The sequence below is a fragment of the Euleptes europaea genome, chromosome 13, assembly GCF_029931775.1.
Source record: "Euleptes europaea isolate rEulEur1 chromosome 13, rEulEur1.hap1, whole genome shotgun sequence".
Classification (NCBI taxonomy): Eukaryota; Metazoa; Chordata; class Lepidosauria; order Squamata; family Sphaerodactylidae; genus Euleptes; species Euleptes europaea.
In genome coordinates, this window is record NC_079324.1 from 52,909,573 (window position 1) to 52,924,316 (window position 14,744).

A 14,744-nucleotide genomic window follows, 5' to 3' on the forward strand; every position below is an offset into this window, starting at 1 on the left:
CTTTAGCAAGGTGGAAGTGGGTTGATCAGGTGGGTGCAGTTCGGAGCACTGCCTGTTGGGGAGGAAGATGGCTCACTTTTTATTTTTTAGCTCAGACAGTTTCAGATTCTGAAAACATCCATTCATTCACGAAACAGAAGTTGTACCTTTTTCAGTTTGCTTTTTTGAAAAACGGGAAGGTGGGGGGAATCAGTGCTTTGGGGGGTTGCCCATTTGCCCCCAGCTGGGGTTATGGCCCTGAAGAATGCACATTGTTTTCCAAATTAGAAAACAAGCTTTATAATTTGCAGTTAGCACTGTTCAGCTGAATTTCTAGATCCAGCTGCTGTGTCGGTGAAGGCAAAAGGGGACCTAACGTGGAAGCCAGTTAAACAGATGGCTGCAGAATTTATTCTTAGCTGGTGTTTGCCATCTTGATGGTACGCTTAGTGCGACACAGCGGACTGTTTCGATAATTTATCACGGCAAGCGACAGTCGGCATCAACAAATCTAATAACCTCAAGTTCTCGCGGCCAACGTCAGTGTGAATTTGCAAACCCAAGCAAGCAACAAAAGATATTTCAAGAGAGTAGCCATGTTGGTCTACAGTAAAAGGGCTAGATTTGAGTCAAATATAGGGTTGCCAGGTCCCCGCTCTCCTCTGGCGGGAGGCTTTGGGGGCAGAGCTCAGGGATCACACGCGCTGACACGTTGATGCGTGCACCACTTCCGGTTAAGTGCGGACCTTCTTCACTCACCTGGGGAGCCGATTTGGTGGCCCGGGTGGGGAGCTGGGCTGGGCCGGCTAGCTGAGTGTCGGGGCGGCTGGGGGCGGCAACGGGAGCATCCTGGGGCCGGTGGGCAGTGGGGAAGCCACTGTGGCACCTGTCCTTCCCCACGGTGCCATGTAATGATGCCCAACACTTGCGGGGGCTGGGGCAGGGCTCTACCGCACCTGCGCCATCCTCCTGCACTTTCTTGGCCCCGCCCAAGTTCCGTGCTGCTGCGTGCATGGGCGCATGTATGTTTGCCTGCCGACCCTCAGCTGGTTGGCGGGCAGAGGGGTAAATGGCCGGGGGTTTGCCTGCCACCACCGGGCACCTGGCAACCCTAGTCAAGTAGCCCTGAGACCAATGTGTTTTGGGGGGTATAAGCTTTTCAGAATCAAAGGTCCCTTTGTCAGATACCTGATGAAGGGACCTTTGACTCTTGAAAGCATATACCCCAAAAAAATCATTGGTCTCTAAGGTGCTACCGGACTGAAATCTAGTCCCTAGGCTGTAAAAAAATAAAATGGACCAAGGCCCAGGCAGACATATTCAGATTCACCAAATCCCATCAAGATTATTCCTACTGGACATATGCCCAAGTGCCTCTTCCTTCCTTCCTTCCTTGCATTTCATAACACGCCCTTCTATGCAAAACAGTTCAACAAGTTGGCTCACAACAAAGGTTAAATTATGAAATGTTTAAAAGTACATAAACTGAACAAAAGCTCCAAAACCAGCCACAAGACAGAGTCACAGACGTGGCTGCTATCTTTCAGAAGGAGGAAGAAGAAGAAGGAGAAGGAGGAGGAGGAGGAGGAGTTGGTTTTTATATGCCGATTTTCTCTACCACTTAAGGGAGACTCAAACAGGCTTACAGTCCCCTTCCCCTCCCCACAACAGACACCCTGTGAGGTAGGTGAGGCTGAGAGAGCTCTAACAGAGCTGTAACTTGCCCAAGGTCACCCAGCTGGCTTCGTGTGTAGGAGTGGGGAAACAAATCCAGTTCACCAGATTAGCCTCCACCGCTCATGTGGAGGAGTAGGAAATCAAACCTGGTTCTCCAGATCAGAGCCCGCCACTCCAAACAATCGCTCTTAACCACTACAATATGCTCGAGCTCCCAAAGGCTCAGACAAACTGCAAGCAAACCTCTACTTATCCCCCCCCCCCCCCGCTACGGAATAGCCCCAAGAGAGAGATGTGTCTCTCACCTGGACAGGTAGCCCTGCCTTTTTCCTTGGATCAGTTCAACTCCAGAACAACCAAGACTTGTCAACTCTGGATTGTGAAATTCTTGGAGATTCAGGGCAGAGCATCAGAAGGGCCATCTTTGGGAAGGGGAGGGACCTCGGTATAATGCCATAAAATTTACCCTCCAAAACTGCCATTTCCCCCAACGAAATTAGTCTCTTTAGTCTGGAGATAAGTTGTAATTCTGGCGTACCTCCAGGCCCCACCTGGAGGTTGGCAACCCTAGAGCCACCAGAGAGCCTTTTCCCACCACCATTCCATCCCCAGTACAATGCTTGTCTCAACACCTCAGTGTCACCCTTTTAAATCTGAGCAGTCTTCTCTAGGGGGGAAAGGTGTGAACCACAAGCTGCCATGCAAGGCTATTTTAGTTCCTGTTTCTCTTCAAACTCTTGCTGTCCTGGACTTCCAGGCTGCACTTCACACACCCCAAAAAGCCTTCTGGGAAAGTACTGTCTTAGCTGTATATCCAAAAATCAACAGAGAAGGCAAGGTAGACCCTCCACCAGCAGAGAGCTCCGCAGCCGTGGTGCTGCCACAGAAAAGGCCCTACCTTATCCAGCAGCTACACTGCTAATTTTATTGCAACAAGGAGATGAAGAAGGGCTATTGACGGCTCTCTCAGCATCTGGACAGATTCATATAGGAGAAGCAGTCCTTGAGGGGCTTTTCATTTCATACTGATTATTCCTTATAACAACGGAGTAAGGAAAGCAACTTCCTTCCCCAGTGAACAATCAAGAAATATGACCACGGACGCTCCAACTTTGTTACCACTCAAACTTCGTTACATTCCGATTTCCATAATGCTTTAAGGCTTTATTCCTTATTCACAGGAATGCTCTGAACATGTAAATACTGTAAGCGGCATTTCAAAAGTGTATATATATGGATTTTCACCACAATACGTTTTGTAACTGGAAAGGTTTATTTCAGAGCTTTGCGGAAAATCCGGTAGCTAAAAATTAACGTACTCTCAACTTCTGCTGTCCATTGATTGTGTGTTCAGTACACAGAACAAGACAATGCATATTTTAAGCAATTCATATGTTTAAAACCTACAAAAATATTCCAGTAATTTATATGTCAATTCGGAAGAAAAACAATTCAAGAAGCATTTCAAACATGAAGGGCAAATATTATATTAACCCACAATGTACTTTGGAGGAGACCATGCATACCACCTTCAGCTCCCTGGAAGAAGTAAAAAAAATGTGATAAATCATTCCAAAATAAAATATTCAACATCTTCCTTCGATAATAATGTCTTCTATTAATAGTGGGATGACTCGTATATTTCAAGAAAACTGCAAGAATCAAGATCTTTCAAAGTATATAAATCTGATACTGTGAAAACTAAAAACCGGGGATGAAAAGCAGGGAAGAGACAATCCTTTCCTCATAAACAAAAAAAGCATGCAATTCTACAGCCTGGAGGAACATTACCTTCACTCAGAATCCCCAACGGAATTAACGATCCCCTAATCAGCAACCCTAACCATGCATTACAAATACAGATGACCTTCTAACCAAGATGGAAATGTGGGGAAGCCCACATATGGTCCCCAAACTTTACCATACATAAGAATCTGTGGCAGGAAAAAAATTCCACGTGATCATGCAGCCATATAGTAGAAAACCACTTTCACATATAGCTGGTCATCTATATATGCCTACAGAGTTTCTTTCTTTTTTAAAATTTATTAGAAACATTTAATCTTACAATAAAAGTAAAAGAAAAAAACCCTAGATATAACATTACTTTTAAAAAAATCAAATACTGGTGATACAAATTATTTAAAAAACGAAACGAAAACAGCGCTAATATAACTAAAATACCCATAGCACTTAATCGAATAATACTCTATTTGTACATTTAACTAAAATCCACATTATTATATCACTCCCTCTCTACAATTTACACATTAGAATGCTTTCTCCATCCTTAAAATTGTTGAATTCCAGCGAGCATCAAGTTCTTCAGTATTTTTATCGTTATTATAGTACGTCAGCTTAATTAAAGCATAGGTTTCTTTAACCTTGTCGAGCCAATTATTTAAATCAGGGAATTTATTGCTTTTCCAGTTTCTCACAAAATTTGTTCTAGCAGCTGTTGGAGAAACATAACTTGAATATCCTTTGGTGCCTACTGAGTTTCTGACTATAGAAGGGAGTAGTCTTCCCACCCCAGACATTCCCCATCCCAGACACACATAGAACAGGGCCAGCATATGGTGTCAGCAGTGGGATAGTCTTCTCCTCTTAAAGATATACATGGGGACATCAGTTGCTAGTGCTTTGTAGGAGCTGACACATGGATGCCATGTCTTTCTCAAACTATAATCGCCCATTCAACCAAAGCATGGCGTTCTGGATAGATGTACAGCTTCACATACCTTTATTTTGATGCTCAACACATTAACACAAGAAGCTGCCTTATACTGAATCAGACCCTTGGTCCATCAAAGTCAGTACTACTACTCAGACCGGCAGCGGCTCTCCAGGGTCTCAGGTAGCGGTCTTTCACATCACCTACTTGCCTGGTCCCTTTAACTGGAGATGCCAGGGATTGAACCTGGGACCTTCTGCATGCCAAGCAGATGCTCTACCACTGAGCCACAGGCCTTCCTGCTGCTGTTTCCTCCTGAAAATAAGTCTCCGTTTCTTGTTGTAGACACCCACATCAGATTCAAGAGGCTGGAAGCCATGATTGCTGGCATAATGCACCCGTATTAATTATGCTGAAGGAAACTGAGACTCCTGTGCTGAAGCCCCCCCCCCCCATTATCCCTTCCTTCAGAAAGGGTTGCTTCATTAAGGATAATCAAAGTTCTGTGGGCACAAAGGAGTCCTCTTGCTTAGATCACTGCAATGGAGGTACCTGCTAATGGAAGAACTCCCGATGTAGATTAAACCTAATCTATTAATGATCAGCTTAATGTCTGCAGTAGTTGGGGAATCTAATGTTCATTTTGATAAATCTCTTTAAGCTGCACCATGTCTAATATCCTCGTTTGGAAGCAAGGAGCAGGCATGGGAAAGTGATGACGTTGGAATCCCATTCCAAAGGCCCCGTATCTGTTATGGAACTGCCAATAATTTCAATAAAGGGGCCTTTCGGAACACTTTTCATTATGGTCTGCATTTATAAAAGCTATTCTTGGGGGAATAGCAAGTGCAATTTAAAGAATGCAAGCCCAGGGACTGGAAAATGAACAAACCATTTCAGAGATATGTACTAATCAGTAGAAAAGAGCTTGAAGTACACTCCAGTGTACTACAAGGGAGAATGCACCATCCTTTATTAGCTTTGTATAAACTGTTGGGTCCCATCATAAAGCCTGAAGGATTCAAAAGAACAGCAAAAGGAAAGGGGGGGGGGGTGAAACCCTTCACGTTGTATAGACTATTGACAAAAGCCTTCTATACCAAACATGCCTGAAAATGAAATTGAGTTTTACAGCCCAGAATATTGGCTCTTCCGTTCCCATGCACATTGTCTTGGCTTAACCTCATCTTTGCTCACCTGTAGACATTTCAAGCACTCCTAGAACTCAAGGATCCTATTGTTGGGTCACAGAAGATGACAGCCCAGAAGGCAAAATTAAATTACAGCTGGCATTGTACAGAAGAAGAAGAGTTGGTTTTGACATGCAGGCTTTCTCTATCACTTAAAAACGAATCAAACCGGCTTACAATCACCTTCCCTTCCCCTCCCCACAACAGACACCCTGTGAGGTAGGTGGGGCTGAGAGAGTGCGATTAGCCCAAGGTCACCCAGCTGGCTTCATGTGTGTAGGAGTGGGGAAACAAATCTAGTTCACCAGATTAGCCTCCGCCACTCATGTGGAGGAGTGGGGAATCAAACCTGATTCTCCAGATCAGAATCCAACTCTCCAAACCACCGCTCTTAACCACTACACCACGCTGGCTCTCTCCCACTACTTCTTTCTATCCAGTGCGATGTAGTTGATAGAAGGGTGGTCTTATATTGAGTTCAAATCCCTGTTCAGTCATGAAACTCACTGGGTAACCTGGAGCTGGTCATTCCGTCTCACTCTAATGTGCCTGTACAGAAAGGAAACCATAAGTCTGGAATTGTTCAATTTTGTTCTTGTTTATGCAGCACCAACAAGGAAACTGAAGCAGAATCTACTTTAAGGTATCCGAAATCAGCCTCCTGGCTCAAGTGCATTTGCCTTGAAGTGATGTGTGGAACAACATGATAGTGTAGATGCGCAAGCGCTGAATCTGCTGTAGCACCTTCCCACAACTTGCCATTCTCACAATAAGTACACTTAGGAAGGTGTGATTTTTGCACCAGAACAATGCTAAATACAGAACATCAGTTCGGCAGCACAAATCATGCTTGGCCAGAATGCTAAAATACCTTTAGGGCATTACTGCAGTCAGTCCTTGAGGATGCAAAAGCACAGACAAAAATTGCAAGATCCATATTAGGAAACCTGCATATTGAGGAGAAGACTAAGCAAGAAATCCTTCTTCCTGACACACTAGATTTCCACATACTAGAGTTGTTGTTTTTTAACTTATGATAGTTGTCAAATAGATAGTTGTCAAATCCCTGCAGGCATTCTGAAGGGATACAATCCCAGCAGGAGAGTAGCATGTGTAACAGTGCTCTGTATATGTCTTTGTATGTTTTATGTTGTTGTTTTTTTGTATTAGATTATGATTTTATTTCTTTGTTTAATTTTTTTTGTTTAATTATAAAAGCAATAAAAAAATTTTTTAAAAAAAGGAGAGTAGCATGTGAAATTTCTGGATGGTTCGCTTGGGACATCATCACACCAACCCATTGTTGTGGGATTAGTGTGATACATGGCAAACCACGGTTTATGATCAGCCAAAGAACAATAATCTTAAACCATGGTTTACAGTACAATTGCATACCATGGTTTAGGGTGTCTGTGATTTAATTTGATGTCTGAATGGTGGGTGTGTGTGAAGTACAGGCAAGTAGCAGCCAACTTATAGCGACCCAGGCAAGGGGCTTTCATGGCAAATGAGAAGCAGAGGTGGTTTGCCATTGTCCTCCTCTGCAGAGTCTTTCTTGGCAGTCTCCCTTCCAAGTATCGACCTGCTTAGCTTCCGAGATCTGATGAGACTGAGCTATACCGTGCTGCCTTCCCTCCCGATGTCTGAATTAACAAACCATATTGACGGATGTTATTTCACCTCCAGAGGTTGCTGCGCATAAACAACACGATACTAACTTCCAGGTAAGTGAAAGCAAAGCATGCTTCGGTTTCTCAATTATGGATTCTAAACATGCTTTGGTTTCTCAATTATGCTTAGCGTAAACCATGGTATGGCAAGATGTCTACATCAAACCTGTGGCTGCTGTTAGACGTCACAACAAACCTCAGTTTCTGCCCTGGTCACAGGCTTCTTCTCTTGTTAAGTGAAGCGCAAATGATTTGAGAAAGCTTTCAATCAAACTCTGATTTGCCAATGTCTGAGCACAGGGTTGTTGTGATGATAAAATGGAGGACAGGAGAATGACGCAAGCCTCTGTTGGCCCCTACAGGGAACAAATGTGTGGTGTACATGAAGTAAATAAATAAATAAAAAAGGGGAGTTTGCTTTCTCTAAACTCCAGTTTGCCAAGGGGCCCATATTCAGACATCATAGCAATCTGAAATTTGATTGAAGGCTTCACAAGAACATAACAGCCCTACTACATCAGACTGTCCATCACTCTGCTGTTTCACATGGTGGCCAACTAGTTGCCCTGGTCAATAAACAGGACACAGAGGACAGCCAGCACGGTGTAGTGGTTAAGAGTGGTGGTTTGGAGCAATGGACTCTAATCTGGAGAACTGTGTTTGATTCCCCACTTTCCTCCACGAGTGGCGGAGGCTAATCTGGTGAATCGGGTTTGTTTCCCCAGTCTTCCACATAAAGCCTGCTGGGTGACCTTGGGCTAGTCACAGCTCTCTTAGAGCTCTCTCAGCCCCACTGGGTGTCTGTTGTGGGGAGGGGAAGGGAAGGTGATTATAAGCCAGTTTGATTCTTCCTTAAGTGGTAGAGCAAGTCGACATATAAAAACCAATTCTTCTTCTTCTTCAAGGCCTTTCCCTGATACTGCCTCTGGATGTCCTATTAGCCACTGTGGCTAGTAGCCAATAATCCTGAATCTGCCTAATTCCCTTTTAAAGCCATCTCAGCTCACGACCATTGCTAAGTTCAACTGTCAGTGGATTTCTCTATTTAATTACCGGTCGAGAGGAGGAGGATGAAGAGAAGAAGAAGAGTTGGTTTTTATATGCCAACTTTCTCTCCCACTTAAGGCAGAATCAAACAGGCTTACAATCACCTTCCCTTCCCCTCCCCACAACCCTGTGAGAGAGCTCTAACAGAGCTGTGACTAGCCCAAGGTCATACAGCTGGCTTCATGTGTAGGAGTGGGGAAACAAATCCAGTTCACCAGATTACCCTCCGCCACTCACGTGGAGGAGTGGGGAATCAAACCCGGTTCTCCAGATCAGACTCCACCACTCCAAGATGTATTTCCTTTTGTCTGTCCTGTACCTTTTGCTCATCAACTTCATTGGTTTCTCCCACATTGTTACAGGAAAAGGAGGAAGAGTCCTTCCTATCCTCTTTCTCCACCCCATGTATAATCTTATCAGTCTCTCTCCCTGCGCCTTAATTGTCTTCACAGTAAACTGGAAACGCTCCAGACTCTTCAGTCTTTCACTGTAGGAAAAATGCTCCACACACTAGCTCCAAAATTGTGTTTGCACCAATTGCTGTTAAGTCTTCATCCATCTCCCCATGACCTCATTTTTCACCCCCCTCTCCACCATCCTGGGCAATTTTTAACACTGCTGGGGAATTTTAGATTTCAAATTCCAGCCATATCCAAATAATAAATCATGCACACTCCATGAATTTATGTCAAATAAAATGCACACCGTTGGTTCTGAGATCAGATCTTGGAAACACGTCAGGTCTACCTATCAGTCCCTGCCAAACTTAAGGGCCTGCTCAGAACTTATTATTACCGGTATATTTCCCATGCAAGTTGAGCTGTCGGAGATTGATCTCTGTTAGAGAAGGAAAGGGTAAAAATAACCATCTATTTGTTTCTTGCATGGCTGATCAATCACACATTTGCTAGGGCTCTGTCAGCATTTACAAGCCTCTATTATTAGACGATGCCTCTATGCAAGTTCTGGAAGCACAGGGCAGTGATGCTAGAGGATTCTTGGTCAGAAAGACAAGATTAAAAAAAGAAGAGAACGTCTGAAAATGAGGTCGATCGATACATTTTGCTCCAGCACTGCACAGCTCTCTACATGCGCCCGCAAATACACCACGGGAAGCAGAAAGAACATTTGTCTATTTCCTGCTTCTAGATAGTTGCCAGATACAATTCTCACATTTGGACTAACTCCCTGCGAGAATTATAATATTATAATAATATAATTATAATAAATGCTAAGTTGACTGGATATTTCCAATGTTGCATTCAAGGAGTTGATCCTGCAACTAATTTCTATGATAGAAACTGTAACGTAGAAAAGATATTATCTACAAGTGTGTGTGTGTGTGTGTGTGTGTGTGTGTGTGTGTGTGTGTGTGAAGTTGCTCCCGACTCATGGCGACCCTATGACTCAATGTCCTCCAACATGTCCTATCTTTGACAGCCTTGCTCAGATCTTGCAAATTGAGGGCTGTGGCTTCCTTTATTGAGTCCCAAAAGGGACTCCCAAAAGGGAGACTGCAGCCAAGAAATCAGAAGGAGATTGAGACTGGGAAGGGCAGCCGTGAAGGAGCTAGAAAAGATTTTGAAGTGTAAGGATGTGTCATTGGCCACCAAGACTAGATTAATTCATGCCATCTTATTCCCTATTACTATGTATGGGAGTGAAAGCTGGACATTGAAGAAAGCTGATAGGAAGAAAGTAGATTCCTTTGAAATGTGGTGTTGGAGGAGAGTGTTACGGATACCGTGGACTGCCAAAAAAACAAATCCGTGGGTTATAAATCAAATCAAGCCTGAACTGACCCTAGAAGGGGGGGGGACCTTTTTGCTGCCAAGGGCCATTTGCTCATTTATAACATTATTCGGGGGCCATAACCAGGTGTAGATCTCCCGCCACGGGGGGGAGAGGCTAGGGTTGCCAGGTCTCCAGCCACCACCTGGAGGTTGGCAACCACAGGGGAGGCCACGCAGAGGAGGCCAGGAGGGCACCCCCGCTCCCCCTCCCTCCCCCCTCCCAGGCAGGAAGGCAGCCAGCGGTGGGCCCCGAGCAAACGAGGCACCAGGGGGGTGCAGCCCGCAGCCGATCCTCAGGGAAGGAAGGGAGGAGGGAAGGAAGGGCGGAAGGAAGGAAAACAGAGAAATGGAGGGGGAGAAAAGGACGGAAGGAGGCAAAGAAAGAGACGAGGGAGAGAGGGGGAGAAAGGAGAAAGAGTGACAGAAAAAGAGAAAGAGAGAAAAGCCTTCCCCCTCCACACACACACCTGCACACGCCGGCCCCACGCAACCGGGCCCCAGGCTCCCCGCCTCCCCCAACACACACACACGGCAGGACACGCAGCCCCGCACGACCGGGCCCCACCCTCCACCCCCTCCCAACCCACCCCCACCCAGACTCCACAAAAGGCCCTCCAAGCCCGATCGGCTCCCGTGCACATGTTCCGCCACCGGGAGCCACTGGTCTCTCCCCCACCTCGCCGCTTGACAGGCAGCGAGAGGGGCTTACAGTGTGCGCATTCCTGCATGCCGCAACTTTAGGGGGCAGCCTTGGGGGAAGCGTCCCTCCCCCCTCCTCTTGCCGACCAACAGTTGACAAGAGGAGGTCCAAAGGGCGCTGCAGCCCCAGGAACACCCTCGGGGAGGGCTGTGCTGTGTTACGCCTCCATGGCTGGGCCCTGGAGCTCCCGAGGGCCACTGAAAATGTCCTCAGGGGCCACATACGGCCCCCGGGCCGGACGTTCCCCATCCCTGCCCTAGAATCTAAAATGACTAAGCTGAGGCTATCGTATTGTGGTCACATTATGAGAAGACAAGAGTCACTGGAAAAGACAGTCATGCTAGGAAACGTTGAGGGCAGCAGGAAAAGAGGAAGACCCAACAAGAGATGCATTGACTCAATAAAGGAGTCTACAAGTGTACTGCAGGTATAATAAACTCTTTCCATGCTGTTGCAGGAATGGCCAAAAGAAGCACACACATCAGAAGCTGCTTCAGACAACTCGTGACTATGGATAGAATGCATATTTGCATGCCCTCAACCACCTAGAACTTTGCAACACAAAATTACGGTTTCCTGGTCTCCAACCTTGTCACTATGAAAATAACATAATCCTGTACTTCAAGATGGCACATTTGTAAGAGGGTCAAACTAAACATGATGAACTAAACTAATCTTCTGGACGTCATGAGTTCACCATTGCCAGTTTAAAATGCCGCAAGTTGGACCTGTGGCAAAGAGCTCGATCCCCCCTTGCCTTTTCAAATGTCAAAACAGCGGGGAGAGGGAAGGATTGCGGGGCATCCCACAGCTCTTTTGGCACTTAAAAAGGTGTGTGTGTGCGGGGGGTGGGGAGCTCCGCATCATGGGCCCAATCAGGTGATAGAGAACCTACGGATGTCGCAAGTTCTCTGACATGTTCCGTTTGGCTCTGAGGCGTAATGGGTTAGATCCCGCCAGCTTTATTTACCTAATTCCCCTCGACATTACAGACCTCACCTCACGTGGTTTTTGTCCCACAATGACCAGCATACCTTTTTGGAGGTCCTCCCTTTTTTCACGGACTGAAAAGTTGGTCGGATCCAACCCACTGAGACGTATCCCCAATCATGAGACAGGTACATTTGTGCGTGCATATGTGCAACAAAGTTTTGGACACGTAACATACAACTTTGTGCACAAAGCTGATTTCCCTCCCTGACCCTGCAGCGCAGCACCATCAAGATGGTCCTCTCAAGCTGTGCCATCATCGTTCGAGGACAACCCCACGGAGGACTGCCTCCCGAGAGACAGATTAACCTCAGAACTATTCTATGGACATTTCTTCAGCACAGGCTGAAATGGTGCAAATGCCCGCCCCAGTCTCACCTCAAACATCCTGACGTGTTCTTGAAGACAGTGGTCCACTCGGCATCTCGAGGCTTTGAGTCTTCATTCGGCTCACTCTCCCAACCAGAATGGGGGATGATCACTTCATTGGTCAGTGTCTGAAGACCGTGGTTAATGATTACCATTTTGAGGGGCTCATAGGATGACAGGTTCCAAAGGGTACCTTTTAATTAGAGAAAATTGGGAAGAAGAGTCTGTTTTTAATCAGAGCTGCCTCAGGCTCTGGGCATCAATTCCCTCGCCCTCAGCCTCAGTGGTCCCCATGCCCCCCTGTGCAGACTCAATCCAATCAGGTGAGTTGGAAAAATCACATGACTTCCTGTCTCCATGGGCCCTTTGGGTGACCAGGCCTTCTTGAATGTTGTTTCCCTAGCCCTCCATCAGTCCTAGTCACCCAAGCAAAACAGAATTTTCTGAAGATCTAACAAATGAAATGTTATTGTTCAATAGGGTTGCCAGGTCCCTCTTCACCACTGGCGGGAGGTTTTGGGGGCAGAGCCTGAGGAGGGTGGGGTTTGGGGAGGGGAGGGACTTCAATGCCATAGAGTCCAATTGCCAAAGTGACCATTTTCTCCAGGGGAACTGATCTCTATCGGCTGGAGATCAGTTGTAATAGCAGGAGATCTCCAGCTAGCACTTGGAGGTTGGCAACCCTATTGTTCAATCTGCTCGGTCATCAGAAATCACCATTCAAACATAAGGGCAAAATTCAGACAATATTACAGCCAATTACTATGTGTAATAGCATCTTACAGATCTGACAGAGGAAAGAAGGATTAAAGGTCGTTACAACTAAGAGACACTCTCACTTCCTGAACTCACACAGCAAATTCTGCAACTCTGAATCTCACAAATAATCTTTGATCTAAATGGGCTTTATGGTAATGGATGTCCAGGTATTAGAAGGCTTTGTCTACAAAGCCTTGTTTCTAGTCTTCATGGCTGCAGAAATAGGGTTGAAGCTGGGTGAAATCTCCAAAGAAAGGATAGGTGAATGCTCTCCAATTTCTTTCTGTTTATAATTGTTTATATTCTGCTAATTATTTCTCTGTTGGGGGTAGGGGCTATCCACTTTTTTACCTAGACATAAGAAAGGCCATGCTGGATCAGACCAAGGCCCATCAAGTCCAGCAGTCTGTTCACACAGTGGCCAACCAGGTGCCTCTAGGAAGCCCACAAACAAGACGACTGTAGCAGCACCATCCTGCTTGTGTTCCAAAGCACCTAATATAATAGGTATGCTCCTTTGATCTTGGAGAAAATAGGTATGCATCATGGCTATATATTATTGTATGTATGTTAATATGCCAATTCATGGTTCCACCGATAATGCTGAAGAAGGCATGTATTTCACAAAAAGAATTTGGTAGAAGTTAAAAGAAATTGGCATGAAAATAAAGATTCACAGGTTTGATTCACCTATGACAGAATACCAAAACTGAGATTTTTTTCAGGTTGAAACACCCCTACAAGAGCAGCAGGAAAAGAAAATGTTGCAGGAAATGGTCCCTTAGTCTGAACCAGCAGAGCTCTCCTTACATTACAGTGCTGAGGACTTGCAAAACACCCCTTTCCTCCATGACTAGAAAGTGCAGAATTGTACCGAACAGTAACACATAAACAATATACTTTTCATCATCACTACAAAGGGCAAAATCCAGCTTTTCTAGGTGTAGAATCCATGTTCCCATTCTATAGTATTCTACAGAATATGCTGTTGTGATCATTGTTTAGTACAGCGTATACTCATAAAAAGTTTTAAATGAAACACCTCCAGCAGTATCATCCACAGCCTATGCAGCTTGCTTGAAAAGGCTGGAGTCACAGGGAAAGCAAGACTCACTCTTGTTCTCAGTTCTACATCACCGAAATGGTATAATAACAATCACCTCCCCAGAATTACTGTCAGGATGCATAAGATGGAGGGGTAAACAGATAATTCTTCCCTACACCCGATATAAAGCCTAAGTGAAAGCCCCCCGAGCGCAAACAATCCATGTGAGTATCAGCTCTTCAAAAATCTAATCTGCTGCAGCAGTAACCCCGCCAAAAAAACCATCACACTCTCTTTTGCTCAAGCTCTCAGCAACACATGTCAGAGTTAAGCAGAAATCCATCTAAAACTTGCTACAGGCTAGTCAGGTAAATGAACGAAGCGGCCCCAATATCCTTCCAAAAGGTGACACTCTTCTCAAAAGGTACCACTTTCTGAGTTAGTAGCAAACATGTCCTACTTTGTAGATTAGAATCCCCCTTACAGTTCCTTGCCAACATGGAGTTTAGTTTAGTTTATTGTTGTTACGGTCATAGACCAGCACAAGCCAACATGGAGAAATATATATATATATCTTAGGACTGTGACATTTAGTTGATTGGTAAGATTCATTGACAAGAAGGGTTGTTGTTGTATTTGAGCGATTAAAAACAGGTGCCCCAATTAATCAGGCGGAGAGTTTCTTTTTAAGCACTACTAATTTTGAGTGCTTGAAGATTAATGCATTTTTAAAAAAAACGGTTGACATCCACCCTGAATGCAAGCATTGGGCCGGTTTTTTGTTTTTTTTTGCCATCAAGTTGCAGCTGACTTATGGTGAACTCGTAGAGTTTTCAAGGAAAGAGAAGTTC

At 45.2% G+C, this 14,744-nt stretch overlaps 1 protein-coding gene across 5 annotated transcripts in view; it reads right to left on the reverse strand.

The window, feature by feature from the left end:
• ARVCF (ARVCF delta catenin family member) overlaps positions 1 to 14,744 on the reverse strand; it is a 291,383-nt gene that overhangs the window by 102,259 nt on the left and 174,380 nt on the right. For all 5 annotated transcript variants that reach the window (XM_056859269.1, XM_056859270.1, XM_056859268.1 and 2 more), the window contains exon 5: positions 12,099 to 12,282. In XM_056859269.1, the coding sequence (XP_056715247.1) occupies positions 12,099 to 12,282 (184 nt within the window). The remainder of the gene's footprint in view (positions 1 to 12,098; positions 12,283 to 14,744) is intronic.